Source organism: Pimephales promelas, chromosome 7 (assembly GCF_988280905.1).
Source record: "Pimephales promelas chromosome 7, fPimPro1.hap1.1, whole genome shotgun sequence".
NCBI lineage: Eukaryota > Metazoa > Chordata > Actinopteri > Cypriniformes > Leuciscidae > Pimephales > Pimephales promelas.
Genome location: NC_142775.1, coordinates 8,356,366 through 8,371,918, shown reverse-complemented (window position 1 = coordinate 8,371,918; position 15,553 = coordinate 8,356,366). Strand labels below are relative to the sequence as shown.

Genomic DNA, 15,553 nt, shown 5'->3' with positions numbered 1-15,553 from the left:
TATATATATTTTTAATTTCGCACAAAAACATAACAGAAGATTTTTCTCTAATGGGGGCGGTTGTTACTACATATAATATTACACGCTTGCTCATTAATAGTTGGGGGATTATTTGCAGTTTAATTCTGAATGATCAATTTCCGTGAAACAAAATGTTTAAAGACTTTTCAATAATTCAATGTGAATCATTTATGCTAGTTATAGCCTAGTAGTTATGTCTGTCTGCTTTATTTGTTCTGCTCTATTTGTTCTGCTCTCTGATTTAGACTTTTTTGCTCACAAATACACGCGTTTTTGTTTCTTTTTTGTGATTGTGTTCGAAATAGTAAAAGTATTAACCAATCATTAATACAAATAAATTATTAAATTAAAAAAGGTACATAATTTGCCCTGAGTTTTAGTCCTTTGCTGCTCCAGGTATGGAAACACCCACTGGCTTGGTAACCAATCGATCGTTTCACATTTTCGGCGCCTTCGCCTCGTCGCTTTCACGCCCCCTGCAGTGCTCAAGTTTCCCTCGTTCATCTAACTCGTCGTCAGAAAACACAAGTAAGTATTTAGCAAAAGAATAAAACATTTCCGTTATTGTTAGCTCACATTATTGTAATTTGCAAATACTAATAGCTTTCGATATCCGTGTGCCAATGCTGTCAGTTATTCTTTAAAGTGAGCAATGCACATGCAGCCCCATACAGTCAGGCGATTAATGTAGACCTGTTTAAAATAATGTATTTTAGGATAAAACCTAGCGTAAGATTGAGAGGGCTGTTTTACTTACTTTTACTAATACTGATTACTTTTTATTGATGCATTATATGTTTTTTGGTTAATTTATGACGAGGTCAGGTCAAGTCTTTACCAGGCATTACGTGCAGATCACAGATATGTAGATTAGACCAATCAACCCTCTCATTTTACATGTGTTCTAGCAGAAGAATGTCCAGAAGGTCTTTAGAAGTATCACTTCTTCTTGGAGATGTGTTTCTTGATCAGACACAGGTAACTTTAAAAAAACAAAAATTGAATAATTATTTATTTTACTTATTTTTCTCTGTCAAATAATTGAAAGAAAACTACAGATGAATAGATATATAGGCTAATATATTCATGACAAGCAAATATTAACTATGTTAATAATCTGTTAAATATACGATTTGCACTTTAGAAAGAGAAAAAAAATAAAGTCAAGAGTTCTAAGCGACATCCCATGATTGTAATGTGGAAGCGAAGGGACAGAAATGGGAATGTTGTAAGGCCGCTTCGAGGAAAAACTGCAGTAAAATCAAAACTTACAGGAAGACCTCCTAAACGCGGTGAGACAGTTGTTAATTTACAGTTATCGTTTAAATATACTGTCATTTTCAGTTATGATTTATATTTTCTCCCTATTTGATAAATGTGTAGATGTATGCAGTCTGTTTTAATCGTTAAGTGCACTCATTTACATAGAGAACCCGATATAAAGAACCTCAAAGCATTATGTATTCACATTTTTCTTTTTTAAAGCTCCCACCAGTTTGCCCATCCAAGAGGAATTTGTTTATCCAGCAGAAACTGGTAACTGTTTACTATATTTATATTGAATGGCAGCTGGTTTGCAGAGTTTAGTATTTTGCCAGCTGCAGCATACTTGACATAATTGTAATTTTTTTTTATAAATAAGATCCTTGTCCAAGGATGATTGATTGATTATTGATTGATTATTGTGATTGATTGATTATTGTATTTTGTACTGACTATATCACTGTTTTTTTTGTTTCTCCTTCAATCAAGTCTCACTCATTGAAGAATTGGGGCATATCCTCAATGACGAATGTGTTCAGCCTGAAGAGGGGCCTGACAAAACAACCTGGCAAAAGCGGCAATCTCTAAGCCATGAAAGATGGAACATTGCAAGGGAGGCCATGGTTAATAATCTTTTGGCTGCTGAACATGTTCAGGAATGCATCTGCCAACACTGTTTAACTACTGAGGCCATTGTACGGTGCAGGGACTGTTTACCTAGGCAGTATCTATGCAGTATGTGTGATGGAGATGTCCATCTGCACCTTCCTCTCCATAACAGGGACTCTATGGCCCATGGGTTCTTCAAGCCATTGTGTCCAACCACTGCAGTGAAGAGACACTCCGAGTCATTTGAGTTCTCTGAACAGGGTATGCTTTTCATGTGTCTCATTCTTTTCCGTCAATGGCTGTACTTTTGTGTAAAATTACAATTAAATATATTTAATAAAGATATTAAATTGTATTTAAATTACTTGTTTATGAATCTGCACTAAGGAGTTTATTATCTTTTTTTTTTTTTTTTGCTTTTTTAGTCCGATATCTTCCGCTACTTTTGCCAGACAAAATCTGTGCCTGTTCAGAAAGTTCATGCAGAGTGATCAGTGGCAAGCCCATTATTGTAATTAATTTGAATGGTAAGATGTAGTTTTTCTCTTATGAAAACAACTCATAAAGGTTAATATAAGAACTCAATGCTTGCGTGTAAATCTGTGATTTGGTATTTTAAAGCTGTTGTGATGCATCACTTTTAATTATAGGACGGTACAATCTCACCCTTCCATTGCTGGAGTGCTCACTCTGCAGGACAAAATCGGCAGTGGGGCTCAGTGGTCTCCTCAAGTCTGGCTATTGGCCAGCCTCTATACAATTTGAGACCGTGTATGAGGTTGGCCTTTTTAGGTCTTTTCTGGATTTAAAACTTTTTGCTCCAGGTCTTTCACGTCAAGCATTCCTTGCAATGCTTGACCGAAGAACAGAGTACAATGGCAGGGTAAATATTGTTATTCAGTGTATACTGTTAACATGCTGTTTGTTCCTTAAAGTGATTTGTTTGGTTATTTCAACAGAGTGGTAAAATATGTGGAGACACATTCCAGAAAGCCTTTCTGGAGTGGACCTTTGCCTTGCATGAGGTTGAGAGGCTTTGTGGTGTCCAGCCATTTAAATGCCCCGCTTGCTGTCCATCCATGCATGGTATCTCAGTAGATGGTAACAGGAAGCTTTACAGGTTTCATAATGCACATGGGTATGTATTTTATTTTAATTTTTGTACATTTTATTGTACTTCTTCACTGCCTACATCATGTTTCTCTTTTTTCCATAAACTTAAGGACAGAGAAGGGCTATTTCGATGGCACATTCATCATGAAAGATGATGATGTTTCCTCCTTTGTGGGATATGTTCATGAAAAGACCAAGCATGTAATAACCTTTAACTTATTTTCATATTTTATATTCCAGTCCAACTACCATTATTGGAATATTAATAATAATTTTAATCGTATGTCTTGTAGGCCACAAGTAAAGGGATGTGTGGCACCTCTCAATGGAGAGCAGCCAAAGAGTCTGCTAAAAAGTCGACATCAAAAATTGATGAGGAAGGCCTTGAGATTGCTGTGTGCCGACATGGAGGACTTTTAAAAGCCCTAAATATGTTCAGAGGCGAAATATTTGCTTATCCCCTGTTCCTTCAAAACACACTCTCAAAAGAAAATGTGACGTTCTTCTGCTCAGATGTCGCCTGCAAGTACTGGCCATACTTAAAGAAAGTGGTGGGACACTGTCCAGAGCTAAGGCCTTTACTAAATATGCACCCACTATTATCAGTCATGCATGCCAAAGCACACGAGTGGAGTTGTGAGGTAATATTCTTCCATTAAAATAACTTATATTATTGATATTTTTGTGTTATGGACATATAATTTTATTTCAATAGCCATTATTGTTGTTTCTTGTTTTGTAGATAAAATGGTCTGGAAAAAACCAAGAGGGAGCTGGTCTTACAATTGGAGAAGAGGTGGAGCAAGTCAACTCCTTCTTGTCGAGAGCTGCAATCTGCACTAAATATATGTCCAAAGCTGGTAAAAAATGTTAGATAAACACTACTTTTAACATATAGTTATTTATAAGTATAAATGAATCATGACTAACTATTTTTTATATATTTATTTTGACCAACTATCTATTAATAGCACGTTCAGACATGCTCACTGTTCTTGCTTCTGCATGGAACAAACGGAAGTCTGAAAATCTGGCTAAGTGTTTGTCTCAAAGATACATTAAGGTATTTTACTGCTGCAAAAGTCAACCTTGTTTAACATAATTTGAGCAATTATGTCTATTGCATACATTGTTGAACCTTTACAAACCTTTATTATCAAATTCATTTATAGTGTTTTGATATGTCTTTAGACAACCGAGAGAATGAAAGTGGAAAGTGAGAGCTTTGCAAGTCTGCAGGCAGAGCTGAATGTCAGTGATGAGGACATTCAGCAGTGGGTCAGTGATGTCCAGCAGTGGGCCACAGGTAAGACGATTTGAATGGTCTGTTTTTTTTATGTAATAAATCATTTGCACATAAGGCAGAATATATCAAATTTGTGATGCTAATTTATTTGTCTGAGATGTAGTATCAAGTGCAAAGGATGACTCTGGACTTGAGGGCAGTATTCGAGGCCTTTATGTGAGCATAAAGTTGAGAAAACATGATCTGTACCATCAGACAGGTGAGAATGGATGATGATAAAAAATGATTCACATTAGCTACGGAATGAACTTGAATGCTATATACTAATGTTGTTGATTTATTAGATAGCAACAAGAGAAGGCACAAAATAAGGAGGAGAATTCATGAAGACAAGTCAACCTTGGCAGCTGCCATTAAGGACTTCAATGAACAGTCAGTCCACCAGCTTCCTTCCGTGGATGAGCTGCTCTCAGCTGATAATTTCCAATGGCCATGGGAATGCCCTGACACTAGTAATTAACTTTAAAAAATCAGTATATTTGATAAACAATGTTTAATATAAATACAGTTCTCAGTGTTTAAAATATGATAATTTAATAAATTGCAGGTAACAGCAACCTCTCAACCAAGAAGATGGTCTTTGACCGGTTCATGTTGCTTTCCCGACTGAAGGAGGAGGTGCAGATCCTAGTGACGGAGGTCAAGCAACACTGGCAATCACTGAAGGAAGCTGAATGTTCCTTGAGGGATCTCTCAACTCAAATTCAAAATAACAGTGAGTGGCCATAATAAAATTCAGTTAACCAAGTAGTTCACTTCAATTAGTTCAATTAAAAAAATATTTGCTGATAATTTACTCACCCCCATGTCATCCAAGATGTCCATGTCATTCTTTCTTCATTTGAAAAGAAATTAAGATTTTTGATGAAAACATTCCAGGATTTTTCTCCATATAATGGACTTCAATGGGGTCCAAACGGTTCAAGGTCCAAATGAGAGTTTCAGTGCAAACTGTTCAAAGGGCTTTTTCTTTTTTTTTTGAGTCATTTGGTTCATTCAACGAACGAAATGAATAATTTGATTTAAAATGATTTGTTCATTTTGATGAACATGTTCGAGCAGGAAAGTCACGAACGCGCATCACAATACAGAGCAAGGCGAGCATTTGTGCTAAAACTTAAACTTTTGTATTTATTTTTTAAATAAGCGATCGTTTCGCTTGATAAGACCCTTATTCATCATCTGGTGTCGTTTAAAGCCCTTTGAAGCTGCACTGAAACTCTCATTTGGACCTTGGACCTTGAACCAAAATCCTGGAATGTTTTCATCAAAAACCTTCATTTCTTTTCAACTTAAGAATGAAGGACATGGACATCTTGGATAACATGAGAGTGAGTAAATTAACAACAATTTTTTTAATTAAGTAATGCTTTAATTGCTGAAATTAAAACATTTAGGATTGATTTTATTTATCCTTAATATTATATATGTTTTCATTCCTTTTGTGTTTAGACAGTGACTTTGAGATATCAGAGGAGAGCTCCAATGGACTACTGTGCCTTCTAAAGAGAAAACTGGAAGACCTTCAGCTTCTGCAAAAAAATGCTAGGATGTTATACCGACAATGTGTTCTGGGACAGGCATCAGACAACATTCTGTTTGATAACATTTACGATGAAGAAACTGAGGCAGTAAACTCCAGCTCTGGTGAAACAAGCAGTGATGAGGACTAAACCTGAGCATGTAGAGTAGACAGATGCTGAAGAACTATTTTTATAAGCAAAAATGAAAATGTTTAAGCTTATATGAAACACTTCATATTAATGTACAATCTATTTAATATGTCTCTGGCCTAATGAAATTAGAATTAAGGTTCAGCAGTACAGGTTTTGACTATATTTTTGAATCTTTGAGCGTGTGTGTATTTACGACAGCATTATTATATTAGTACATTTGTTTGCAGTGTGTACTTTTATCTAACATTGACAGAAAGTGTGTGTGTGTGTGTGTGCGCGTGTACACCAAATTTATCAATGCTGCTAAACACCCTTATACAGTATATAAAATTTTCACCTAACAAATGTTATTCTCCTACTGTAAACCAAATAAAATACCTGTACAGTGATCAACAAAAACCGTCTTGTCTTTTTATCTCCTTTATTTTATCTCTTTTCAGCCAGGTCTTGCATGTGGTGTGCAGAAAATCCTGCCGTATTTTCTCCTTTGACTAATACTGTTGTGATAAATACTATAACATTTTGTAGGAACAAATTGTAGTCAGTTACTGGTTCCAAATAACATGACAAATTGTAGTTTTTTAACATAATCCATTACATTTAAGGTAATTTAATTGACTGTATTTGATTTCTTTTGACCCAACTCATTTTTCACATTGATTTCAATAGGATAATCTTGTACATTATTGAAATAAAAATACAAAGATAAAAGAAAATACATTCCATTCTTCGTTACCAACAACATGAAGTGCATGAAATTACTTGTTTATTATTATTATTATTGATCCAGTGATTAAATACTGTGCTTTGCATGAGTTTTCAGTGATAGACACATGACTAGTGGCTAATATGAAAGTGCTACTCCACAAACCTGCGATTCTTTCTGAATGTATATAATAAGAATGCTTTTTTGGAAAGGAATTAAAAAGACAGTGTTATGGAAATTTTAATCATTAATGAAGATTACTACTCTGAGCCATGTGTTTCCATTGAACCTATTCCATGAGTTAAATATTGATGTCTACATGGTTGTGGGTGACGTTTCAGGAATATATGGGACAGGACCTCTGACCTTAGGGACGGCCAGTTTTGGCCAGTTTATTTCAATATCAGTTTGTGTCCTTTAGTAGAGACTAAACAGCAGTAAGGGCCTTATCTGGGTGGGTGAAAGGTACAGCGGGGGAAGAGGAACCTTGAAAAGACTATAAGAGCTGTCTCATCTCTCCGTGAAGGCGTCTCACTCACTCTACAGTGTACATGTAACTGCTGTGCTGGCGACAGGGCCTATTCTTGCAAGAATAAAATCTTCTCTTTCTTTATTAATTTGACTCTGAGTGTCTCTTACGCAGTGATGATGTTTGACAGGATTTTTGCCACAACAGTAGGAGTAGGTAGAATATACAGTATATTTTTTATAATTCACTGTGAGAATAACATGAAATCAATAAAAAGTTACTGTAGTCTGGTTATGAGTATTTTCAAATATAACTATCTAATTACAAGTACTTAATTTTTGGAATCTGATTACGTAATCCAGTTATTACCCAGCAATTAATATTGTATACAATAAAACACATAAAACGTATGTAGAATTGCATTTTATGAATAGTACAGGTCTATGTTTATAGCTGTCTTGTGCTACAATCTAGAATCTTAATTAATATTTAATTGATGTCTTAGTCTATGGTTGCACATTGGGTTAGAGCTGTCCTAATGTAAGTAACCAAGAAAATGTAAAAAAATAAAATAATAATCACCCAGAAAGTGCCCTATATTATCAGTGTTTATAAACTTGCAACAAAACATAAATGGCAAGTTGTTGAAAAGACAATTAATGTGACTCAACAGACTTTGTTACCCATGATGTTACATCTGAGTATGTTTTACTGTCCTTCCAAACACAGGGAAGTTATGCTTAGGGTTAGGGTTAGGATCTCGGTAAAGGGGTAGTTTCTTACAACATAGCAACACTACTTTGTTAAGTGAATGCATTACTGACGTGATAATAACAGCAACACCGACTTAGCAACATTAAGCGGGTTTTAATAAAGGTTAAAAGATTGTCCAACCACAGCGAATCTGCACTGCGGAACATGAAATCCACGGGGAGGAGTCGGATCCAGATCCAACTCCTCCCAACTTACATACACCTAAACCTACCCAAATCCGCCCCATAATCCCTAAACCCACGAGATGGTCCTCACTGCGGAACATGAAATCCATGGGGAGGAGTCGGATCCAGATCCAACTCCTCCCACCTTCCATACACCTAAACCTAACCAACTCCGCCCCCTGATCCCTAAACCCACCCCTAATCCCTAAACCCAACCCTAATCCTAACCATCTCCACCCCTTGGATCGTGATCCGACTCCTCCCCGTGGATCTCATGTTCTGCATTGAGGTGCTACTGAAACCCACAACTAATCTTGCCCATATCCACCCCTTGGATCTTGATCCGACTCCTCCCCGTGGATCTCATGTACTGCATTGAGGTGCTACTCGAGAATCCTGCGAGTGCCAAGGGAAAGTCAGAGCCAATGACAACTCAGTTGAACAGATTCATCACACTTACTTGCCCATACATGGTCATTTATGAAAGGATCTTCTATTTAGGTTATTGTGGTGAATGAACAGATTATATCATTTAAACATTTATTTGCCCCCATTCAATATCAAACTAAAACAGATTGCATTGTGGGGTTAACCTGATGCAGCAAAAGATTTATTGATTACAGTGAAATTATATATTATATATATAAAGCCAAAACATTCTCAGTTCTCATAACTACGTACTGTGAACTTTTTTTTATTGCAGAAATGTAACATACAAACAATAACAGAACATAAACAACCAAAACAAAAATTAATAGTTATGGTCTAGGATAGCGTCATAGACAAATCATTTCGGACGGACCTCGCGGATAGACCTAAAACCAATCAGAGCGATGAAGGGGATGACGTTTGCAGAGATGTGGAGAAACATCTCCGAGTGTTGTTCTTGGCTTGTTTTTTTTTTAAAGGAAACGTTCAAATCGCTTAAAACAGACGCGATAGCTGATTTGAGCGAGTGAAGTTCGACGGCGGCATTCATCTTTGTAATGTAGGCTACTAAATCTGCTTTAAAATCGCAGCGCTGGCGTCACTCGTCATTGTGTAAAGCCCGCCCCAACGTTTCTGATTGGTGGAAATGGGTTTGAATGAAACTTTTAACTTTTTTTTCCCAGGGTATGTCTAAGCACTATTAAATGAAAATGAAAAACTTCTATGTCGTATTAAAAGCGGGATTAGTTGGCTATACAAGGGTGCATTTTGGATAATTCTACTATGGTATTTACCAAATATTCTTAATACAGTACTGGTGCTTCCCTAGACTTAACTTACTGGGACCGTTTTAGAGAATCTGTGTCTATGTGAAATATAATATATTATGGCAATATAATATACATTTGAACATTCATTGTACATCTAGCCACTAGTCTAGAGAGAATTTGATTGTTCATATCCATATATTTAATGATTAAACCAGTATATATATATATATATATATATAAAGTATAATATATATATATATATATATATATATATATATATATATGTAATACTTTACACACACAATGGGCTTACATAAAAAAATGACTATGTAAGAATGTAAGACTACAAATGACTTCATATTTCCTTGAGCCGTTCCTGGTTGATAGTTTCCCCGGTGTTGCTGTGGGTTTCCTCTGGCTGCACCAGTGTTGTATGCACATTAAAAACATGTAGTTATATTGTGTGTGTCGTCTATGTGACAGACTGCCCATCTGTTCAGGGTGATGTTATACCTTTGGCCTGTGGTAGCTGGGAGAAGCTCCAGCACCTGGATATTTCAGGCATAAAATGTGGTGCTTTTTAAAGGTCAAAATATGTAAATGGACTTAGTGAAAACAAAAACCTTTATTTTTCCACTATAACAGAAACTGTGGTTCAAAAACAAACAAACAAAAAAACTCTCTTCATGAACCGGTAATATTATTAACATTGATTCAGAGTAATTTGAACATGATCTTCAGGCTGCCAGGTGGGTGGCCATGTCTTCTTACTGAGAAAAAGTAAAAACAGCAATCAATAAATGAGAAGGACAGAGGTAGTTGTAATTTACAAAGGTGAATTACGTTGCCATGTAGGTTTACTTATTCTTACCAGGCTGGACAAGGCAACCAATGCACCAACACCTCTTTACGTCCCTGTAAATTAGGTAAAATAAAGAGCCAATTACAAAACAAATCATCATTACATTTCAATCTGTACATATCATTACATCACTTACTAATTCTGAAATTTGAATTCCAATTCTTCATTTAGGATTCTTATCATCTTAACCACAACTGACCCATAATTGACTCTCAAGCAAAGCCTAACAGACTGAAGAGCAACAACTGCTAAAATTTTCAAAAGCAATAGAAATATACACACCTGAACTTTACATGTTATATAGCTAGATTTTATGTTATATTCATACTACACTGTAGAAGACAACACTGTAGCACTGTACAGAATTTTTATAATAAAATATGAATTTACAATTATTCACTTTATTAATCATTGTTTGTAACCTGGTTAACGCCAGACCACGTATCATTGAGAATGAGACATGGTCTGGAAACCACATATTCATTTTCTACTATTTGAGGCATGGTTTACGAATGCCCAGAGACGTATTATTGGGTGCTACGAATGCCTATCAAATGTGTCTGTACGTCACTCATAGCAAATCGGTTCAATTACATATGCAGAGATTTATGTTTACACAAAGGCTGTATCAAAAGGTAACTTCACGTCCGCTGCCGAGATGGATCCATAGACATAAACAAACTGCTATGGTGTGTCGCATAGACATCGTCATCGTCTTGCTGCTCCCTGCCCGTTCTGTGATTGATTCCCTATCTCAAGCGAAAAATTTGGTTAATGGTGTCCAGGCTGCCTAGCTGTGTGAATAAAATCGCACTGTGGCAAGGCAGCATGGGGAAACCCAGGCTACATTGTTTGTGTATTGGTGTGTGATATTCCACCTTATGCTCTTTTGCACTGCCTGTACTCATACTGTAATCAGTAAGCAAATATAAATTCTATTGCAGATATTTATTTTTTTGCAATAAAGTACCCTACAGATTAGCATACATTGAATGTGGAGCTCTTAACATTATAACAGAGCTAAATATTTTGGCATACTGATCCATTCATAGCAAAAACATAAATGTATTACTTAATTTAATAAATTATTATTATTTTTTTTAATTCTGTACATGAAAACATCACCGGTATTTAAAAATACAACATTAAGAGATTGAGGAACAATGCCAACCTTTCTGAGACGCGTCTTGGATACAAATTCCACTGGAAATACGTCCAGAGACGCATGAAATGGACAATCTGTACAAATGTAGAATTTGGTTAGAAATAAATTACTTAACTTGAAAAGAGGATGTCTAAAAGTTAGAATGCAAAACAATTTTTAAACATCTAAAAATCTAAACAGCACTGAAACAAATATAAATATTATGAGAACTTTCCAAATAGATGAAAATGTTTAATAGACAAGCAATGCAAAGAACTGACTGTATTGTGTAACATTTTATACCTGTGTCAGTCTTTTTTTGCCGCTTTCTTTTTGCTGCCATGTTCACAGCTGATTTGCTGTGAAGGAAAACAATTTTTTAGCCTTAGTTCAATTGCAGATTTGAAATCACCAATAAAATCTGACAACTACAGTCTGTCTCATTATTGTTTATGCTATATTCCTAAGTATATATATATATATATATATATATATATATATATATATATAAATAAATAAATAAAAATTGGAGCAGATTGGAGCAGCCAATGCGCATGAGCAGTCATACACGCGGCCCTCAGAATACTGTCTATTTCTAGAGCCACCGGAGCTTCTAACAGCAGTTGGGATGACATATTAACTTTTCTAAAGTATTAACTATATATAACTCTATATAATTATATATAGTCTTCGCTTCACCCCATTTTCTTCTACTCACCATTCTGGTTTTAATATGACTCCCTCTTTCTCTCTTCTCTCTTCCTCAACAGGTCTCTCTGGTTCTTCCCTTCCACTTTCTGTCTGTTGTTCTTCAATGTCTGCATTTTTCTCTGATAAAATGTCTTCATCTTCTACAGCCCCTTCATCTTCTAAGCCCTGTCTCTCTGTTCCATCACCCTCTGTGTCCTCTTGCCGTTCTTTTCCTGGACTTTCAAATCTCTCTTCCACAACAGGCCTCTCTGGTTCTTCCTCCCCACTTTCTATTTGTTGTTCTATGACCTCTTCTTCTTCTGGAGTCAAACCTTTAAAAAAAGGCACAATTAAAGTCATTTTAAAACTTTGAAATAAAGTGTAGTTAAACAAAGAAACTTGTATAGCTACAGTATTTAGGTATCAGTGCTTGCAAATACAATTTACCCTGTAAAATATGCTCAAAGAGGATGAGCATTTTTTCCATCACCATATGTCCCTCAGGTGGGAACTCAACTGGGCACTGGACCTCTGCTTTCCACTTTTTGCCCTTCGAATATTTCCCTAGAAGTAGGAGAGGAACATATCCCAGGGCTTTCAGCTTCTCCATCTAAAATATAAGAATGTCAAATGGTATAGCTTTTAAAAAATATGCTTATCATCATGTGACTCCAAGCCAAAGTGTGTGTGTTTTTTTTTTTTTTTTTAAATGTCCAGGCTTATTATTTATATTATACCATACAATTTTTTGAAAGGATATTCAGACTGTACTAAAAAATAAAAAAAAATAAAAAATAAAATAAAAAGTAAGTAAACGGTTTGCTAAAGTTGAATATGACAAGCTTTCAGCTTTCAATGAATATTAGTTCACTGGTCATATTTGTAACACATCCAGGGAAACCTGGTTTTAGGTTATGCAAGGCTAACTGCTATTTACTTGAATGGGGAACTCGAAAAATATTGTAAAATCAATCAAATCCGACATGATCACCGATCTGTCATAAGATCAAATAGAGTTAAAACTAAATATTGTTGAGATTTAGGCTATTGTGAATGTGCAGCAGTTCTCCTTTTTCTGGGAACCAGAAATTCAAATGGCAGCTGCAGTGATGAGTGACTTTACCAACTGCCTATTAGCGCTTTTATTTACAAAAGTTCTGCCCATTAGTGGCAAATTAGTGGAAATAATATGAATTACTTTTTATTTGAAATGTCAGTTTACAGTACTAATAATTTATTCATGATCATGTAATGTATTATGTTTTTGTACTAGTATGTAAAAAAATATATATTGTAGAGCCTCCTAAATAAATGTTTTAATTTTGTGTAATTAGAATGTTGAACTTTGCTTACCATGAGGGCTAAATTGTCAAGGACTTTGGATTGATTCCTAGACGCAACTGTTGTTTTAGCCCACTGCTGGGCTTTGGCACGAAACTTTGTCAAGCGCACTGATTGCTTATTTTTAAAATTAAGCAATTTTCCACACTACGAAAAGAGAAACAGAAATACATTGAGTATTAAAATAAATGCAATGCCACATAAAGAAACAGTGTTAGTTATGCACAATAACCTTTAAACAGGACCGGTGTCTGCAATTCATCTTTGTCTGGCAGTGGGGACACTGGCGTAAGGTTGAACCTGGCATTTTGGACTATACAAAAACAAACAATTTGACATAGCATAAAAGACAGACATCACATCAAATACAAAACTTGTATTAAAGATTAATTTATATTTTAAAAGTATATAGTTTTATGTATATATATATATATATATATATACACACACACACAGTTTGTACAGTTTGTACATGAAGTGGTTCTCAAACAGTTTACCTGGATAAATAAAGGTTAAATAAATAAAAATAAAAGTATGTGTGTAATATATATATATATATATATACATATATTAAAACCTACATACTTATTAACTCATTTATTTTCATTATCATGAATTTTTTTCAGAATTGGTCAAAATAAACAGTATGTGATTGTTTTTGGGCTGTTGGAATCTACATATCTGTGATCTACACGTAATGCCTGGTAAAGACTTGACCTGACCTCGTCATAAATTAACCAAAAAACATATAATGCATCAATAAAAAGTAATCAGTATTAGTAAAAGTAAGTAAAACAGCCCTCTCAATCTTACGCTAGGTTTTATCCTAAAATACATTATTTTAAACAGGTCTACATTAATCGCCTGACTGTATGGGGCTGCATGTGCATTGCTCACTTTAAAGAATAACTGACAGCATTGGCACACGGATATCGAAAGCTATTAGTATTTGCAAATTACAATAATGTGAGCTAACAATAACGGAAATGTTTTATTCTTTTGCTAAATACTTACTTGTGTTTTCTGACGACGAGTTAGATGAACGAGGGAAACTTGAGCACTGCAGGGGGCGTGAAAGCGACGAGGCGAAGGCGCCGAAAATGTGAAACGATCGATTGGTTACCAAGCCAGTGGGTGTTTCCATACCTGGAGCAGCAAAGGACTAAAACTCAGGGCAAATTATGTACCTTTTTTAATTTAATAATTTATTTGTATTAATGATTGGTTAATACTTTTACTATTTCGAACACAATCACAAAAAAGAAACAAAAACGCGTGTATTTGTGAGCAAAAAAGTCTAAATCAGAGAGCAGAACAAATAGAGCAGAACAAATAAAGCAGACAGACATAACTACTAGGCTATAACTAGCATAAATGATTCACATTGAATTATTGAAAAGTCTTTAAACATTTTGTTTCACGGAAATTGATCATTCAGAATTAAACTGCAAATAATCCCCCAACTATTAATGAGCAAGCGTGTAATATTATATGTAGTAACAACCGCCCCCATTAGAGAAAAATCTTCTGTTATGTTTTTGTGCGAAATTAAAAATATATATATATAATAATAATTATGCAGTTCGGCAGCTGCACGAGATGAAATCGTGAATCTTCGTACGGTTGAAGGGGCGGGACGATGACGTTGCCTATAATACATTTCTGCGTACAATGTACACGTATTTTCAATCAATAGAAGTTTAACGGGAGGGTTTTGCGTACCATATGAACGCAAAATGTGACTTTGGCGTGTAAATACTACGCCAAATGAAAATGAAAACTCGTGGTATAGATACGCAGTAGGAAGAGACTGGGTTGCATATACTGTATATATATATGTATATATATATATATATATATATATATATATATATATATATATATATATATATATCAAATATCACATTCTTGATTGTTTATGTCATCAAAAAATTGTATTATCGCCCACCTCTTTATGTAAACTTGGAAACTAGCAAAAAAAGTCAAATGCTTGATTGTTCATTGCCAAATGTAAATACTATTATTGCCCAGCTGCAATCTGCTAAATGCTACTAGTATTTGAATATTACTGTGTAATAAAAAAAATAAAATAAAATCCACACATTACAACTTAAAACCTAAACCTACCATCCAGTCCAAAGTGTTTATATGCCTGTATGCCTCTGCCAAGAAGCTGAGATGAACTCCAGCATTCCCGCAACTCTACATATAGGACA

The 15,553-nt window shown here is 35.1% G+C and overlaps 2 protein-coding genes across 4 annotated transcripts; one reads left to right on the top strand and one right to left on the bottom strand.

Annotated features, from left to right (window-relative positions):
- Nucleotides 1–243: 243 nt before the first annotated feature.
- Nucleotides 244–6,387, top strand: LOC120461172 (uncharacterized). 3 transcript variants are annotated; one of them, XM_089133028.1, is made up of 17 exons: nt 244–549; nt 933–999; nt 1,166–1,313; nt 1,507–1,557; nt 1,774–2,154; nt 2,319–2,420; nt 2,544–2,776; nt 2,853–3,031; nt 3,117–3,207; nt 3,300–3,647; nt 3,749–3,866; nt 3,978–4,069; nt 4,198–4,312; nt 4,410–4,511; nt 4,597–4,764; nt 4,860–5,027; nt 5,765–6,387. In XM_089133028.1, exons 2-17 carry the CDS (start codon nt 937–939, stop codon nt 5,983–5,985), a joined length of 2,580 nt encoding a protein of 859 aa, XP_088989154.1. In that variant the 5' UTR covers nt 244–549; nt 933–936; the 3' UTR covers nt 5,986–6,387. The 3 variants fall into 3 exon arrangements, with proteins under 3 accessions (XP_088989154.1, XP_088989153.1, XP_088989155.1); XM_089133027.1 differs by having other exon boundaries at nt 930–999; XM_089133029.1 differs by having other exon boundaries at nt 245–549; nt 930–999; nt 4,416–4,511; nt 5,765–6,386.
- A 3,225-nt stretch (nt 6,388–9,612) lies between these two features.
- On the bottom strand, nt 9,613–14,681 carry LOC148978284 (uncharacterized). The gene is made up of 9 exons (XM_089133026.1): nt 14,352–14,681; nt 13,570–13,650; nt 13,350–13,484; nt 12,444–12,606; nt 12,025–12,328; nt 11,610–11,665; nt 11,334–11,401; nt 10,172–10,215; nt 9,613–10,070 (listed from the first exon to the last, which is right to left on the bottom strand). Exons 2-9 carry the CDS (start codon nt 13,642–13,644, stop codon nt 10,004–10,006), a joined length of 912 nt encoding a protein of 303 aa, XP_088989152.1. The 5' UTR covers nt 13,645–13,650; nt 14,352–14,681; the 3' UTR covers nt 9,613–10,003.
- Between the last annotated feature and the right edge of the window lie 872 nt (nt 14,682–15,553).